The following is a 15,313-nucleotide window of genomic DNA, read 5'->3' as shown; positions in this document are numbered from 1 at the left end:
ACAGAAATATAATGCTCGGAGATAGTTCCAGAAGATCCCTAGTATCAGTCCTGCATTTTTTTTGACTAGCAAATTCAATACTGATAGTTTGGTAGCATGTTCTGCCTCTTAAAATTGTTTTTCTCCTATTATGATTGTGTGTATTTCTCATTTATTTGTTCTCGCGCTGTGTCTGCTGTTGAAAGTGTGGGCACAATGGGCCTCAAACAAGCATTTTGCCGCTTTTCCCGCTGTGTCTCCTCTCAAAGTTGTATGCTGCGAGATAAAGGATTTTCTATGGCTTCTCTTTCGTTCCCAGAGTTAAGTGCTGTTTGAAAGTGTAGTCGCAACTGGGACACCCATGACCTTTTGGTGAAAATTTGCCCCCTGTCCTGTTGGTGACACGAAATTATTCAAAACATTCGCTGCGTTCTAAGAGGCTTGGAAAGCAGGAAAAACTTTAGAAACGGTGAATCAGAAATGTCAGCAATGTGAACATTAATCTTCCTGCTATTTGTAACTTTATTTTCAGGGCCTTATATAGTACGTTGGCACAAAAGTATGAAATACTATTCAACTTGGAATTTAAATGATGAATAACTGTTTATTTTATATCAGAAAATTCTACTTACAAAATTTCTTTCATTATAACACATGTAAATAAATAATAACAGTTATTTTCTCGGTGCTGTGAAACATGCGTTTTTTTTTTTTCTGCTGATTCAGGTTTTCACTTCTTGTTTCATTTTTTAAAATGCTATTTGTATAAAACAACAGCCGGTGTATTAGTACGGGCATTTCGCTTTTGTAGACTAATTGTATGTCCTTTCGTGCTCAGCGATTCCTGGTACCCTTTTTAATGTCGCTTAAAGTGTTTGTAATTATCGTGAAGACTTTCATCGTGTGTCCTTGAAGCATGTTTCCACTGCTGATCATATCTGCGAAACGGGTCTAAACTAGCTTCAGTTACTGGCAGCATTTCCATGTAGCCTTTGCACATTTGTTAAAATAAAATTGAGTCATCGGTCGATTAGTTGACGGATATTTTCATACAAAGGTAATGCTTGCATCTGCAAATTTCGGTGTTGTGCAATTACTGTAGCTGAGCCGTTGCCAAGCAGTCACATTCTCACCATTTACGTCCTGATCGCTGCGAGCAGACCGATTTGTTTCGCGGGAGTTTTAAAAGTGCTCCTTTCTGCTACTGACAAAGAAAAACTAGTCGACAGGGAAGTGCTTCAGCATACGTTAGACATGGCGAGTTGTCCAGAAGCGGTCTAGATCCCGCAAAATGGGCAATGTAGAGCCATCTCCGAAATAAAACGATTTTAATACGCGCAGGAAGGAATTAATGAGGGGCTGCCAGCTGGTTTTTCTGTACTTGTTAGAAATTAGTTAATTCAGCAATGTATTCAGAAAATAAAAAAAACTTAGGAAATAAAAAAAACTCAGGCGTTCACCGAACTCCAAATATCTCGTGGGCAGATCAAATAATTACCATTTCAGCTAATGCTTCCCGGTCATTAGGCTTTCTGCGAAGTAAATTACACAGTGTTCCTTCTAATTTACGTAAACAAGCCTGTTTAATACTTGCTTGATCTCAACTAAATACGCCTCTTCTATTTTGTCTCCCCGTCAGAAATTCTTAATAGATATGCTAGATTCAACCTAAAACAAGGCAAATCCATTCATTACGCGAAATTATAGTTATCATTCAAGCGTAACACAAATAAAGCGGGAATTTTAGTTCCCTGCGTTAAGACTGCGTCGAGATATTGCCATTCTATCTCTATTTCACAAATTATTCCATGACACTCACTCACCGTTATCGCACCTGCAACGACCTTCTTATTCGTCAACCAGATCCCACACTAACTTCAGTTTTACACGCATTTATGGCAGTACACATGCCTTTAACTTTTCTGCGCTCCCACGTGTTATACGCAAGATGAATTACCTCCAAATCACACCGCCTTTCAGCGCAATCATGAAATTTTCTATGATCATCCAGTCAAACATTTTATCGACAATTGCATAGGACGTTCCCACCTGTATCAGGGAGTCATGACTGTTTCTTCACTTTATTTTTCCCTGTCGTATCATATGTGGTTGCTATTCGTTACTATTTCTGTTCCATATCTTTAAAATATGCACGTGTTTCACTGCCGGGCTACTTTTTATGCATGTTTTCGTAATTTAATTATTGTTCATGTTGCCTTTTTTCTTTTGCTTGCTTTTTTATATTTTCAATGGTTGCTTAATATATTTTTGTATTTAACACTGCTCGTTGCTACGGAGTTTGCTACTTTTTTAGGCACTGTTATATGTATTTATATCTGTTCTGTACCCCCCTTACACAATGCCTCTCTGGAGGTCAGTAAAATATTGTCAATAAAATAAATATTGCGCCAAACCTTCCGCTTCGGATGCTTTAGATTCCTAAGGCTGCTTATGACAAGAGAGCTGCAAATTTTTTAATTGAAGGATAGAAAAGGGAAGATAGGTGATAACCTGTGTGTCCAAATGACGCTTATTGTCAAACAAGGGACCGCTTAAGTCACCTATGCTCTATTTTCTTCCAGTGTTGGGCTTTATAGTCCGCGTCTGTATGGTTTACTACGCATTGCACTGACACATAATATATAACTAGAAAGAAGCGTATGGTTCACCGAGAAATGCGCTGATTCAAATTGATGAACGCGAAAGCAAATTATGTATGTTACCAAGAAAGCAGCGTAAGCTCCTACGTCGAGAAGTTTCGTTTCTTCTCCGATGCATGGATCTTTTCTTGTCTTTTTCTTTTTCCTTTCTTTCTTTCTTTCTTTTTTTTTTTTTTTTGCCGCGATTAGGAGCTTCGAGCGAGGCAACACCACATCACTAATAAGGTAGGCAACTCTCTCTTTCTCTCTCTCTCTGTGACAACACTGTCACGTACTACATTGCCACATTTTCATCTGAGAGCACTACAGAGTAGAGTTGGAATGCTCTAACCTTCGAATTTGTAATAATACCGTGATTTTATAGTTCGTTCTTCGCTCGCACTGAGTTGATAAGACTGCCAAATCGAACCCCTTTGGTGTGTTGATATTTTTTTTACAGTGAAAAGTTCAAAACTTCATTCGACACAAGAGGGATCTGTCAATTCTAATATCTAACGGAAGTTGTCATCATAAATAACTTCTCGCTGAAGAAATAGGCTTGGCTGCAGTTGTGAGCAAATAAAAGAAGCGCTCAAGTCTAGCTACCCTGAGAATCCGGTTCATTACAAGAGCGAGCTGGATGTCGTTGTCTGATGCCCAGAAGCTGCGGCCAAGCCTATTTCTTCAGCGAGAAGTTATTTATGATGACGACTTCCGGTAGATATTAGAATTGACAGATCCCTCTTGTGTCGAATGAAGTTTTAAACTTTTCACTGTAAAAAAATATCAACACACCAAAGGGGTTGGATTTGGCAGTCTTATCAACTCAGTGCGAGCGAAGAACGCACTATACATTCATGGTATTGTTACAAAATCGAAGGTTAGAGCATTCCAATTAAACTGCTTAGAACATTACTTCAAGTATTCCAAATTCGCCTTACAATTAGAATTCATGCCAGAGAAACCTAGGATTGTTCTAGTCGCTTTATACAGTAAAAGATAATAAAAGGAGGCGAACAAGGCTGTCTAAAGGCATAGAACTCCCACCTTGATGATATCACTCTCAAAGCCTTACCTTGCCGACCATATGCACGTCGTAGCCCAAGTCCTTGAAATGGCCGGACAGAAGTTTCAAGCCAACCGGAAGGCCCCAAGGAGCCCCGTTCATAATAATGCCTGATTGCATTCCTGCGCCAAATGAGATCATCCTGGAATACACGTCGTATTTTTAACCTTCTAACAAATGAATGACCGGGTGTCTTACAGTGCATTCCGGTCGGCGATCCGGATCAGCTCTCCTAACCTCTGAAGGTGCATAATACAAGTCGGGGTCCAATCAGAACGTAAAATATCAATTCAAGGTGTCCAATCAAGCACACGTTTTGGTTTAGAGGAGCAAAGAAACTTGCTCGAATCGCCGACTGGAGAGCGTCGTTATTAACTGAAGGATGTCGAATTTACAAAAAGACACTCTAGTGCCTCCATCGTTAAAGCTAGGACGGTCGTATGCGGTATGTGCGGGTTTCTTGTGTTTCGGTAGTAGCAGTGTCAAACCTATTTAGATTCTTTAACCGGGGGCACGGAAATCAAAACTATTTCCATATTTTCACAAGAAGGAGGCATTTGGTCAGTATTGTAACTTTTCCAGCTGACTTCCGAACCTTATTTTATTCTATATCAGTTGAAATAGTCATAGGTAGAGTAAGTATAATTGACACACCTGTGCAATAACCCATAAGGAAGTAACGAGAAATCTCTCCAATTTCGGATGTCAGAATTTCAGTAAAAATCTCTAGTGCGGTACTACTATTCTTATACGCCAAGTAAGCTTTAAAATTAAAGTAAAAATTATATCTTTCATTTGACACTTTGCGTTCTCAAAATTCAGTTTCCAAAACTCATATAAGGTAAATCGAGAGCTTTATTACACTCCCTCCTTTGTAGTCGCGGGCAAGAAACCCAAACTGCTGCCACCATTGGATAAGCAATGTCGCAGGGGATGATCGAGTGAAAGGGTAGAATAATCATCTAAACTTTTTTTTTTCGCCTCTACTTTGTTTATCGCCTCGTGTATGTTTTTGCTTTTTCTCAAAGAAATGCGGTTTTGCAAATATATGGGAAGCCCTGATCTTCTCATATCTTCTCTACGGGGAGTATTAATCTGAAGTGCACTTCTCTTCAGAAACTCGAGGTTCTACGATGTGAAGAGATCATCGGAGCCGCGACTTGCTCACAGTTTTGAACGAGTACATACGAAGGGAAAAAAGCGGTATCGATAAAAACTGTCAACGCGCATTTCGCTGCTATGTTTTTTACTTTTTTTTTTTTGTCGCAGTAGATATATGAAGACCCAAGAATCAGGATTAGTGAATAATTTGAAGAATAAAAACTTTTTCCCAAGTGAACGCATTATACGCCTTGCAGCTGTTGGGTGCGGGTCAGATTTATCTAAGAGTAAACATAACTGTTTGGTTTAGCTCTTGGCCTGCCTGGAACAGGAACATAATTGGCTACCCATGCGACTTTTAAAGTTTAGAACGCGGTGTCGTCTCGACCTACTGCTGCTCCTTTCATTCCGCTCATTTTTAGGACTGAGATGAAAAGGCTTCGACTCCCGCAGTTTATAATTCCAAAAGAATCGTTTCGCGTAGGTGGATGATTCCACGGATGCATCACATTCCAAGTGTGCGGCCTCAGTGCCTTGAGCCCACAAGCATGATGTCTCACGCACCCAAAGGCCTCTAATGGATAACTCTGATGTTTCGGTACTGACCAAGCAATGCGCTTAGATTTGGCAGGTATTTCAAAATTGAGGGGCCAGCATAGCGTGAGCACCGGCGATGACACTCTCCCGTCGAGGTTGTTTCCCTATGGTTGCTAGATAACGATGTCATCTACGCTTGACGATCCACGTGTCTTGGCGTTTGGTGCGTGCACTTTTTTTCAACGCCCATGTTAATTGAGAAAGAGAGAAAGGTAGCCATGAGTACTTTTTGCTTTTTTACAAAATTAGCTGTGTGCCTGAGTACCTAACAAGGTCAGCCTCAAGGATTTTGGCCTTTTTGTGTATGTAGGCAGAAATAGGGGAGAGGCTGGGCCTCTTTTCTTTAAATACACTTTGTGTTACCGCTGGATCTTAGGAATGTTTTCGCGCTTTGTGTGAGTTAAGCGTAGCAAAAAAAAAAAAAGAAAAAGAAAACTGAACCCGAGGCACTGAAAGTCTGATTAATTTCTTTAGTCACGTGAGATATTAGATCGACCTCCGCGAACGCATTTGTGAGGATATATTATTATTTGTCCGAGAAAAAGCCTCACAATTCACCTTCCTTATTTTTTTCAATCTGCTGTCGGTAAGCTTAATCCATAAGAATCCTAACCAAAGCGGTTTGCACGCAACACCAGCTCGGTGGTCGACGGCACAGTTTTGTTAGTTTAATGACGAAGTTTCAGTACATTACGTTGAAATGTTAAAACAGTTGGAGACTCTTAGGTTTTTGCTTTTTAATCGTGTAAGCTTAGTAAAGTAAGCCACTTAGCATGATGAAATCTCGCACGAATTGGAAAATTTTGTTGCAAAAATGACAGGCCTCAAGATTGTTTGCGCAGCTAATCGCTGCTACGCTTGTCTCGCTCATGAAAATACCGGAAAATTCTTGCAGGCACCTTTTCGTCCAGGGTCCGCGAAAACGAAGCCACAGCGGGTCCTTACCTGTTCTTACAGGATACAAGCCGGTGAGCAGTGCAGCCCTTGAAGGTGTGCATAGATGCATGGTGTAGTAGTTTTGAAGGATGATGCCCTCTGAAGCCAACACATCGATGTTAGGAGTTGGAATTTGCTTGGAGCCGTGAAAACTGACATCATTCCAGCCCTGGGAGATGGCAAGACACATAAAAATGCCAAGAGCGATGCTGTCGAAGAAACGTGCTTAGACCCCTGTCACATACTGCGAACACATTGCTTTGTAAACATCCAATAGCCACATTCTCGTGTAGCCGCACCTCAGCTGCAACAAATTAAGCGGCTTATAGTACGAAACCTTCAAGGTTATTGAGGTAACTGGGACACATGAGCCGCGATATCGCTTGCTACTGATAAGTCGTAACAGCAGCTGAAAGAGCATGCGCGTTCTATCATTACTTTTAGCGGTATTGGTGGCGGCGGAAGGTTATCCAAGGAAGTATGCCAGCTATTACCTCTTTAACAAACCGAGAAAAGTCAGAATAGGGGAGGGTGACGCGTACCTGAGCAATTGTTCTTGATGAATTTGGTGAGGATTTTGTGAGCGAGAGCAGGCAGTTGTAATTGTAATGAACCGGATTCTCAGAGTAGCTAGACTTGAGCGCTTCTTTTATTTGCTCACAGCTATGCATTTCTACGTATTTACGAGGTTAGAATTTCTATGGTAATGTAGGAGCACGGAAGTTGTTGCAAGATTGCGATATATATTTTTTCTTTTGAAAAGATAGCGCACAAAAAAAAAAGTTACAACACAGACGCACCAGTCTCGTCCTTGTCGTTATTTGCGCTATGTTTTCTAATTAAATCAATTAACTAGCCCCAACCCAAGCATCTGCTAAGGTACAATAAAATTGTATTATACGTTGAGAAAGGAGAACAAGCGGAGCAGCATCAATCGGACAGCAAAAAGTCGAATTTTTCCCGCACTGAATTCAGTCCAAGTGAACGAAAACAAAACGATCCATGAAAGATGATGGAGTTGGACATACAGCCACTCGGTTTGAAATCATGCGCTGAGTTAGCAAGTTATGTTTTGACTTGCCTCACAATTTTGACTGGTGTGGTGTTTGTGGAAAATAATTTTCCAAGATCTAATTTACTAAGTACTGCATTATTAGCAGAAGCTCTATATTTTGAGCTTGAGAGCATAATTGCCAAGTTTACTGTGCATAGGGGCCCTCTGTCAGCTATATGTTATTGAATAAACTGCTTAATTAGCCCATTCAATCAGGTTGCATCACACATAGACTACCCCAATACTTTTGGCGCATGATAGTCATAGCCCCGTACGTGCCATAAAACTTTATATCTTTAATATATATATTTCTTAAAGCTTGTCTAGGAGGAGGAGGAGAGGGGGGGGGGGGGGGGGGGGAAGCAAAGGCTTCGACCCCTTCCCTCTCTCCTCGTAAATATATTAACCACAAAAGATCCATGAATATACTTCGACAAGCTGCACAGAACCAGAGAGCACCACTGGGAACATGCTGCTCAACAACCCTTTTGTGTTTCTTGTTCAGGCCTTCCTTGGCTACACCCTGGACGGTCCCTGTGCTTTATGCGAGGATGGAATATTCAGGAAAGGCCTGTTTCCAGCACGACTGAGCCACAACATCGCCATCCCGGAAAAAAATCGTGAGCATCGGCACAGTGTTCGGCCACTTCAACCATCTGAATCGTTTATTCTGTACACACGGACCGATATCGGCAACGTCATCGATGGCCACCTTTAAAAGCGGCGCATCGCAGGCTACCCGCATTGGGCGTGGCGGCACCACTTGAAACATGCTGCTCAACAACCTTTTTCTGTTTCTTGTTCAGGTGAGAAAACAGTATGGCAAGTGTTTTCGTAGCAGCGACTTGTTCTTGTTGGTGCTGCCGTGCCGAAGGAAAATCTGTGTGATGTTTGTTCACTATGTGGATTTCTTGAAAGATCTGTTGTTACTTTCTGGCGACGCAGAAAGCAATCCAGGTCCCAATATGCAAGAGGCTATGGCTGAAATTCGCAAAATAGCAGCCGACATCAGTGCAATTAGAGAAGAGGACAAGAATACGAAAGCCTCTTTAGCGGCCATTCTTGTTAAACTGGACACGTTGGCAAATCTCGAGAGCAGGGTAGCAAATGTTGAGAAAAGAATTTAAGGAATTGAAAGTAGCATAGCTCATATCCTACGGAAGGTTTACGATCTTGAAAACCGAAGCAGATGATCAAACATCATAATTTATGGTATGGAGGAAGAGGACGATGAAAGTAATGAAATACTTGAACAAAACGTTACACAGTATTTACTCAAAGACAAACTCGGTGTATCGATTTCCGGAATCATCGACTTGGGACTAAGAGAGGCAATAAACCTCGCCCAATTATATTCAAGCTTCTCGATATGAGAGATAAATTAATATACTGAAGAACTGCTCGAAGATTAAGGGATCAAATATATCAGTAGGAGAAGATTTTTTCCTTCGAGTACGCAACATACGAAAGAAGCTTTGAGACAGCTGCAAAGCAAACACAGATAACAAAGAAAAGGTTAGGCTCATATACGACAAACTAAGAATAACAACCCCGAATACGGCAGACAGCGCTCTCAATGAGGCGTAAGTGTCTAGTGATTATTAACGTAAATGCCAGAAAAGTGTCGAACAAAGTAGCTGAGCTAGAAGCATTTCTTTTTGAGCATAGTCCTGATGTAATCACAATGACTGAAACATGGCTTTCTCCTCAGACGAAGAGCGAACATATTTTCCCACCGGACTATGTGGTCTTGCATAAAGACAGGTGCGGGCGTGGCGGTGGCGTCGCGATACTCATTAAGGATGACATACGGGTTATTCCTATGCCTGATGTAGTTGGCATAGAAGCATTATGGTGCAGGTTATCAACTGATAATTCTTCCATTTTCGTCTGCACTATGTACAGGCCCCCTAATGCCTTGGCTGATACACTGCACATAATGACTGAATATCTGCAAAGGCATATGCACTAGCATAACAATCATTCTTACTGGAGATTACAATCTTCCCGGCATCGTATGGCATAATTTTGATAGCGGAGTAACCGATAGAGCTAGTGCAGAAGCATTACTTGATATGGCCTTCAATTTCGGGGCGAAACGGAGTGGCGTCCGTGTGCTGTGCGGTGTCAGTGCGCGTTAAAGAACCTCAGGTGGTCGAAATTTTCGGAGTCCTCCACTACGGCGTCTCTCATAGCCTGAGTCGCTTTGGGACGTTGCACCACAAACCATACGGCCTTCAATTTCAGTTTGAAACAGATAATCCTAGAACCAACGCGCGTCACTTGTTCAATACCTAGCACCCTGGACCTGACTTTCATAAGCGACGACAGCTGCTATTCTTGGGAAGTGATGGACGGTATACCTGACCACAAGGCAACGAAGTGCCCCATATCGCTATTCGAAATGCCGCAACAAAGAAAATCAATTACTTAGATCTATAACTGGTCTCGGGCGGATGATGTAAGCATTCTGGATTATTTTGATAGCGCCTTTGAATGCTGCTCCCAACGATCCGCTGATCGTACAGTGTCAGTCAATGAACTGTGGCTGTCATTCAAAGCCTTTGCCCAGCACAGCTTACCTGCTTTTGTTCCTGCTAAAGTAAAAGTGGTACGGAAGAACAATCCTTGGATTTCAAGAAAAAAATATTCACTTGAAACGCAAAATTTCAAGATTACGAAAACTTAGAAATAAGACCCCACTGCATAGCTATAGTATCAAACTTCGAGAGATGACGAAAACTCTGAAAGAATTAATAAGGAATGCAAAGCATAAATAATAATATTACGCTGAAGGAGTTTATCAAGCAGACTTCGAATAAATTCTAGTGTTATCTATCTTCCAGGGCGCATAAGAAGAGCAATTTACCGCCAAAGGACGCTTTGCAAAAGGCTAACGAGTTTAACAATTATTTTAAATCAGTGTTTACTCTTGATAACGGCATCACGCATCAACTGTAATTTGAGGATCATGTTAGTTACGATAAACTCGAAGATTTAACCTTAACCCAGCCCGGTATTTTCTCTTTACTGCTCAATATTGATGAAAAAAATCTAATGGCCCAGACAACTTATCAAATGCGTTTCTAAAACGATATGCACAGTGGATTTCGAGGTACTTACTGTTGATTTACAAAAAGTCCCTTGAAACTTCTGAAGCGTCTTTCCTCAAGCGGTTAGAGACTAGAATTTTCTGCCTGATGATATTGTCAAGTCTACTACGCTTTCTTCATTCATCTCTAAGTAGTGCAGTGTTGTTTATGATTCATAAGGACGGTTAATGCGAATCTCGTCATTGATATGAGTGTTGTTTAGTATGTTCATAATGTGTGCGTTTTATTTTAACATTCCGGTAATTGACTAGTTTTATGTCACTGGTTCGAATTGTTCGATGTTTTTTTGTTTCTTTGCTTTGTTCCTGAAGGGCACCTACAATTTATGTTCCATCTTTTTGCTTGTTCCTTTTGTATAATACAACCTCCCGAACCTGCGACAGCCTCAACCGAGGCTAGCAGTACGTCGTAAATAAATAAAATAAAATAAAGACATCGGAAAACAAGGAATAAGCAAGCACAACAGTATGCAAATACAACGTATTGTACTTCACAGTTACAGAGCGCGCACAAGAGAAGAAAAATGAGCGACCGAAATGTCATTATTGTATCAGGCATGCGAATGCATAAGTAAAATTAACCATTGCGATGGTTTCGGAGACGATAAATAAAGAATAATATTCACTAATAATCTTTTTTTTTTTTTTCCTCTCCTTCAAGTTTTCTGCCCGGCCAAATCACGCGCACGAGAACAAGAGAAGAAATGAAGCGGTGAAAAGGGAACGGCAGTTAAATCTTAGTGCGAACAAAATATTGCTAGAATAAAATAATAAACTGTTTACACTCTTCTTTTATTATTTTTTTAAAAGCAGCACGGGGGGTGTCTTATTTTGAATGAACATTTATTCCAGTTTTATTCAGGGCCTTGGCGGTTTGAAAAGTTTATGTTTTACGTCCATTGTTGGTTCCTATAGACGATTGTCCACGTGTTGAATTTCTGAGTGCATTTTAGACTAGCTACATGGAGGTGATTTGTAAAACTGGTATTTGTGAATCCATAGACTTTGAATAATGCAGCTGGTCCGCCCTAAGCCTGTAATATAAGGAAAAGCGGTTTTGTGGTGAAGTTTCTGATGTGTCCGTGATAGTTTTCATAAGCGCATAACGTTCTTTATAGAATAATCAGTAGCCGATTGCAGTTAAAATTTGTCGTAGTTCTTTATATTAAGGTGCCGTAGCAGAATCTCTAGTAGAATAAAGAATGGTACAAATTCATTTAGCCACGTGATCAATACGTGCTGTATTATACTTTGATACCACCCACTCGAGAGAGATCAGTGCTGAGATTAGCAACATACATGTCCATAAAAGACACCCAGAAAAACTAATGTCCTGAAAATTTGTTCAACCACGTTACTGAACACAAGGTATTTTAGAACTTTACACTCTTGACGTAGGAGTCTCTTTAACTAAGGGCTAAAATTACATATTTATTTTTATCAATGTTCAGATTGATTCGCAGCCATGCAGATATGTTTAAAAGGTAGGCATTAACTGCTTTTTCAACGAATTCGTTTGTATGAGCCCCAAAGAAATGTTTCTATCATTAACATGCATTATAAATTCTGGAGAGTCAGTCGTCATATTGATATCGTTTATGTAGACCAGGGAAAGGAATAATCATATCTAACCATCCTAAAATTTCTGCAACATTTTCACAGTCAGTAATGAGATGAAAACTGTTTGAAACAACATCAATAGGCTATGATGTAGGCCTATATTATTTACAACCTAATTTCCTGCATCCACCACTGATAACCTCATAACCTCTTCTTTATGATATATACACCATACTATGATTTATGCGTTTATTTGCTGACGTACTTTGAAGGTGGCGGGGATGAGACCGACCACCTCATTTTGTTTTTTATTATGGATGCTGGATGACCAAGTGATTGCTGAACGTCTACTCTTTTCACAAAGTGCATGGCCCAGCGCGAGAAGAAGAACACGTACAAGCTCTTCCCGCGTGCTCGCGCACCTCGGTTTGCTTGCGGCATATTGGCGAATAATCAAGGCCGTATGTTCCATCACTGGTTATTTATAGCAGTTCGTCCCTTCTTATGCTATTTTCCGTCCTTTGTGCCCACCCTTGTCAAGTGCGCCACGCTCGCAGTCGGTTGCTAGCCAGCTCATTTGGCAGGGACTCACCGATGCGCGGGCGTGCTTCCAAATCGTTTCTATCCTAGCGCCTATTGGGCACTGGTCGTCTGGGTTTGCGATTTGCGGAACTTGCTACTAACCGGACTGCATGAAGGCTGCCCACGTGCAAAGTGCTTTTACGACCAAGAAGCTGGCGTGTTTTTCGTTCTCACTACTTCGAACCGGAGAACAAGATTCGAAGATGACAGCTTTATTTTTGAGGGGCTTGATCATATGGAAAAAAAAAAAAAAACTAGAAAAAGACAAAGAAAAAGATGAAACGGAATAAACCAAATGTTCATTTTGCAATAACGCACTAGCTGTGCAAAGCATATATATTCGCGAATACGCGAGCTCTTTGAGTGCATGAACGCTCTGACCCATTCGAAAAAGATTAGATGCAGGCCCACGTTAACATAACGATAACACGAGAACAACAGCGTAGCAAAATCTAGAAAACAAGCAAGTTGTGGAGTTACACATATTTTTTGGCCAGACTTACACGTCGCGAAGGGAGCGAATTAGGCTTAGAGGCTGATGTTCCCCAGCTAAAACGACATGGCTTCAGTCTCGGCACTTGAATGTGTTTACAATTGATATGCCTAAAATTCGGCGTTCATAGTATAACAACGTGATAGGAACTGAGTCGTATTGTGCGCGCCATCTGGATTGGTCCAGTTCACCCTTACTTTCGTAATGCGGGAAACAGCGTGTCAGACGGAGCGCAGGTGGGTCTTGAGGTGTATGAATGCGCTAATGGCTGATGGCTCATGGTCATAAGCAATGTGTGTAAGGATTCACGTGACTATAGGTCACACGACTCTAAATAAATTATGTAGAGTTAATCCTCCGTCAGCCCAATACCACCTGTGCCGCTCGCCACGTGAAAATAATGTCTTGTGTGAACGACGTACCATCTCCACGCAATAAACGCGTACAGCAAAGCTATCAACGCAAGTTTCTCACCAGTCAGCGCGTATTCAGGTTACCGCACCATGTGCCAGACGGTCCTGCGGATGAACTAGGAATATTGTTGTGAGAAGATCGTGTGTATTTTAAACGTTCGCAAAAAAAAAGAAAGAAAAAAGAACGACTTTCTTCATTGGAAGAGTAGTCAAAGAGCATAACTTTAATATCTAATGATGTGATCGTTAAAATAGACGAGAAGGACCTGATGTTCGCGTTTTGGTATTACTGCTCACTTGTAATGATTTGTTTTTAATACACTCCTTTTGCCTTGCATGCATGAGAAAAATTCTTTCGAAGAATAATGTCCCAAATAAATTTTTAATAGCAATCATAATAACGTACCAGTCTTATGATTGCTATTAATGGAAGTCGATAGAAAGGGAACGCTTAGAGATTTAGAAATGCTACCGCTACATTAAGCGTGCAAAGTATATGTATACATGTAGCCTGGCCAAAATTTGCAAAAAAAGAAACCAACTTCAAATACCACAACCGCCGCACTTTGGCCAGTGGCAGTCCTCAGTACGATATGTACAAAACCATGTATACTTGCCAAGTCGTCCGCCAATATGAAGATGATATGTGGTTGAGAAGAGCCGACGGCAGGTAGAATAGCCGCGCACAGGTAAACAAGGGCGAATATATGGGACCAGGTTCCGATGGACTCAACCCAGCACCGAGCTGGACTACTCAGCTTCCGGCTCATGTCCCCTCCAACCTCGAAAGAAATGATATACGAGGTAGAACAATCTCCAAGGCGCTTACAGGTGATAAGCGCGGCAGTGCGCTGGATCTTCCGCAGCGTTTCCTGTGCATAGGATCAAATCGCTGCGTCGCCACTGGCTATCGAATCTCGTCGATTATATAGTCCTCACGTGGCTCTGAATACTTTCGGCTTACATCGTGCTATCTGTACACGTATTTCCTAGTTGTCCATTAGTGGCGTCTGTGCTTGCTGCTTCTGACAAGAGATTGCATTCATTTTGCCTTCTCTTAACCAATAATAACGTACCTTAGGTGTTGATTAATGGCTCGGATACTGCACATTTTGTGCTCTGAGTAGCGAGTCACTGACTCCATTGTCAAAATGTAATCGGCGCAAGGCTTGACTACGGCTGTTGTTGAGCCTCGTTTGTCATCACTTGCGGGCATGGAGAAAGGAAACAACTTAGGAGAGGCCCTTGCCATTCCCAATGCATTGGAGAAAGTGTGGCGGAAGGGACCTCAAAATTTAGGGTTAGCTAAGTCGGGTCATTAACAACGGTGACGCTGCTGCTATGAAAACTCGGGCCACTAGCAACAGCGTTGCTAATGGCTCTAGGTACGTGAGCGTCGCGGAGAAAGAAAATGCGGAGGTTAAAGGAGGAGGAGAGACGTTGACGTATCCGGTCGCGGCGCGGCCGCGTCGGCTTCAAAAAAAAAAAAAAAAAAAAAAAAAAAAAAACCGTCAGGGCCTCTCCTAAGTTCTTTCCTTCCTCCATGCTTGCGGGTGTCGGCGGATATCAGGCACGTGAAGCAGTTCTTTTTTCTTTTTTTGTTTGTTTGGCACAGAAAAGTTATCCTTGGTGATAGTGATGACAGTATTGCTTAAACTCTACAGAAACAGTAAGTTTTATTAGCGTACCTGTCTTAAACGGCAGCGTGGGCAAATGCATCCACTTTTACCACTTGTTCCCGCCAGGGAAATGTGAGTTTTTTTGTGAGAAAATTGAAACTT

The 15,313-nt window shown here is 41.4% G+C and overlaps 1 protein-coding gene across 1 annotated transcript in view; it reads right to left on the bottom strand.

Annotated features, from left to right (window-relative positions):
• Nucleotides 1-14,302, bottom strand: part of LOC146198069 (arylsulfatase B-like) — a 36,671-nt gene extending 22,369 nt beyond the window's left edge. Inside the window, exons 1-3 of the mRNA XM_084591847.1 lie at nt 14,150-14,302; nt 6,328-6,487; nt 3,694-3,806 (exon numbers count right to left, since the gene is read on the bottom strand). Of these exons, the coding sequence (XP_084447973.1) occupies nt 3,694-3,806; nt 6,328-6,487; nt 14,150-14,302 (426 nt within the window). The remainder of the gene's footprint in view (nt 1-3,693; nt 3,807-6,327; nt 6,488-14,149) is intronic.
• Nucleotides 14,303-15,313: the final 1,011 nt, after the last annotated feature.

This window comes from Amblyomma maculatum, chromosome 2 (genome assembly GCF_055883805.1).
Source record: "Amblyomma maculatum isolate TAMU_Amacu chromosome 2, ASM5588380v1, whole genome shotgun sequence".
NCBI classification, from domain to species: Eukaryota; Metazoa; Arthropoda; class Arachnida; order Ixodida; family Ixodidae; genus Amblyomma; species Amblyomma maculatum.
Note: the sequence above shows the minus strand (reverse complement) of the source record. Positions and strands in the feature narration are given on the sequence as shown.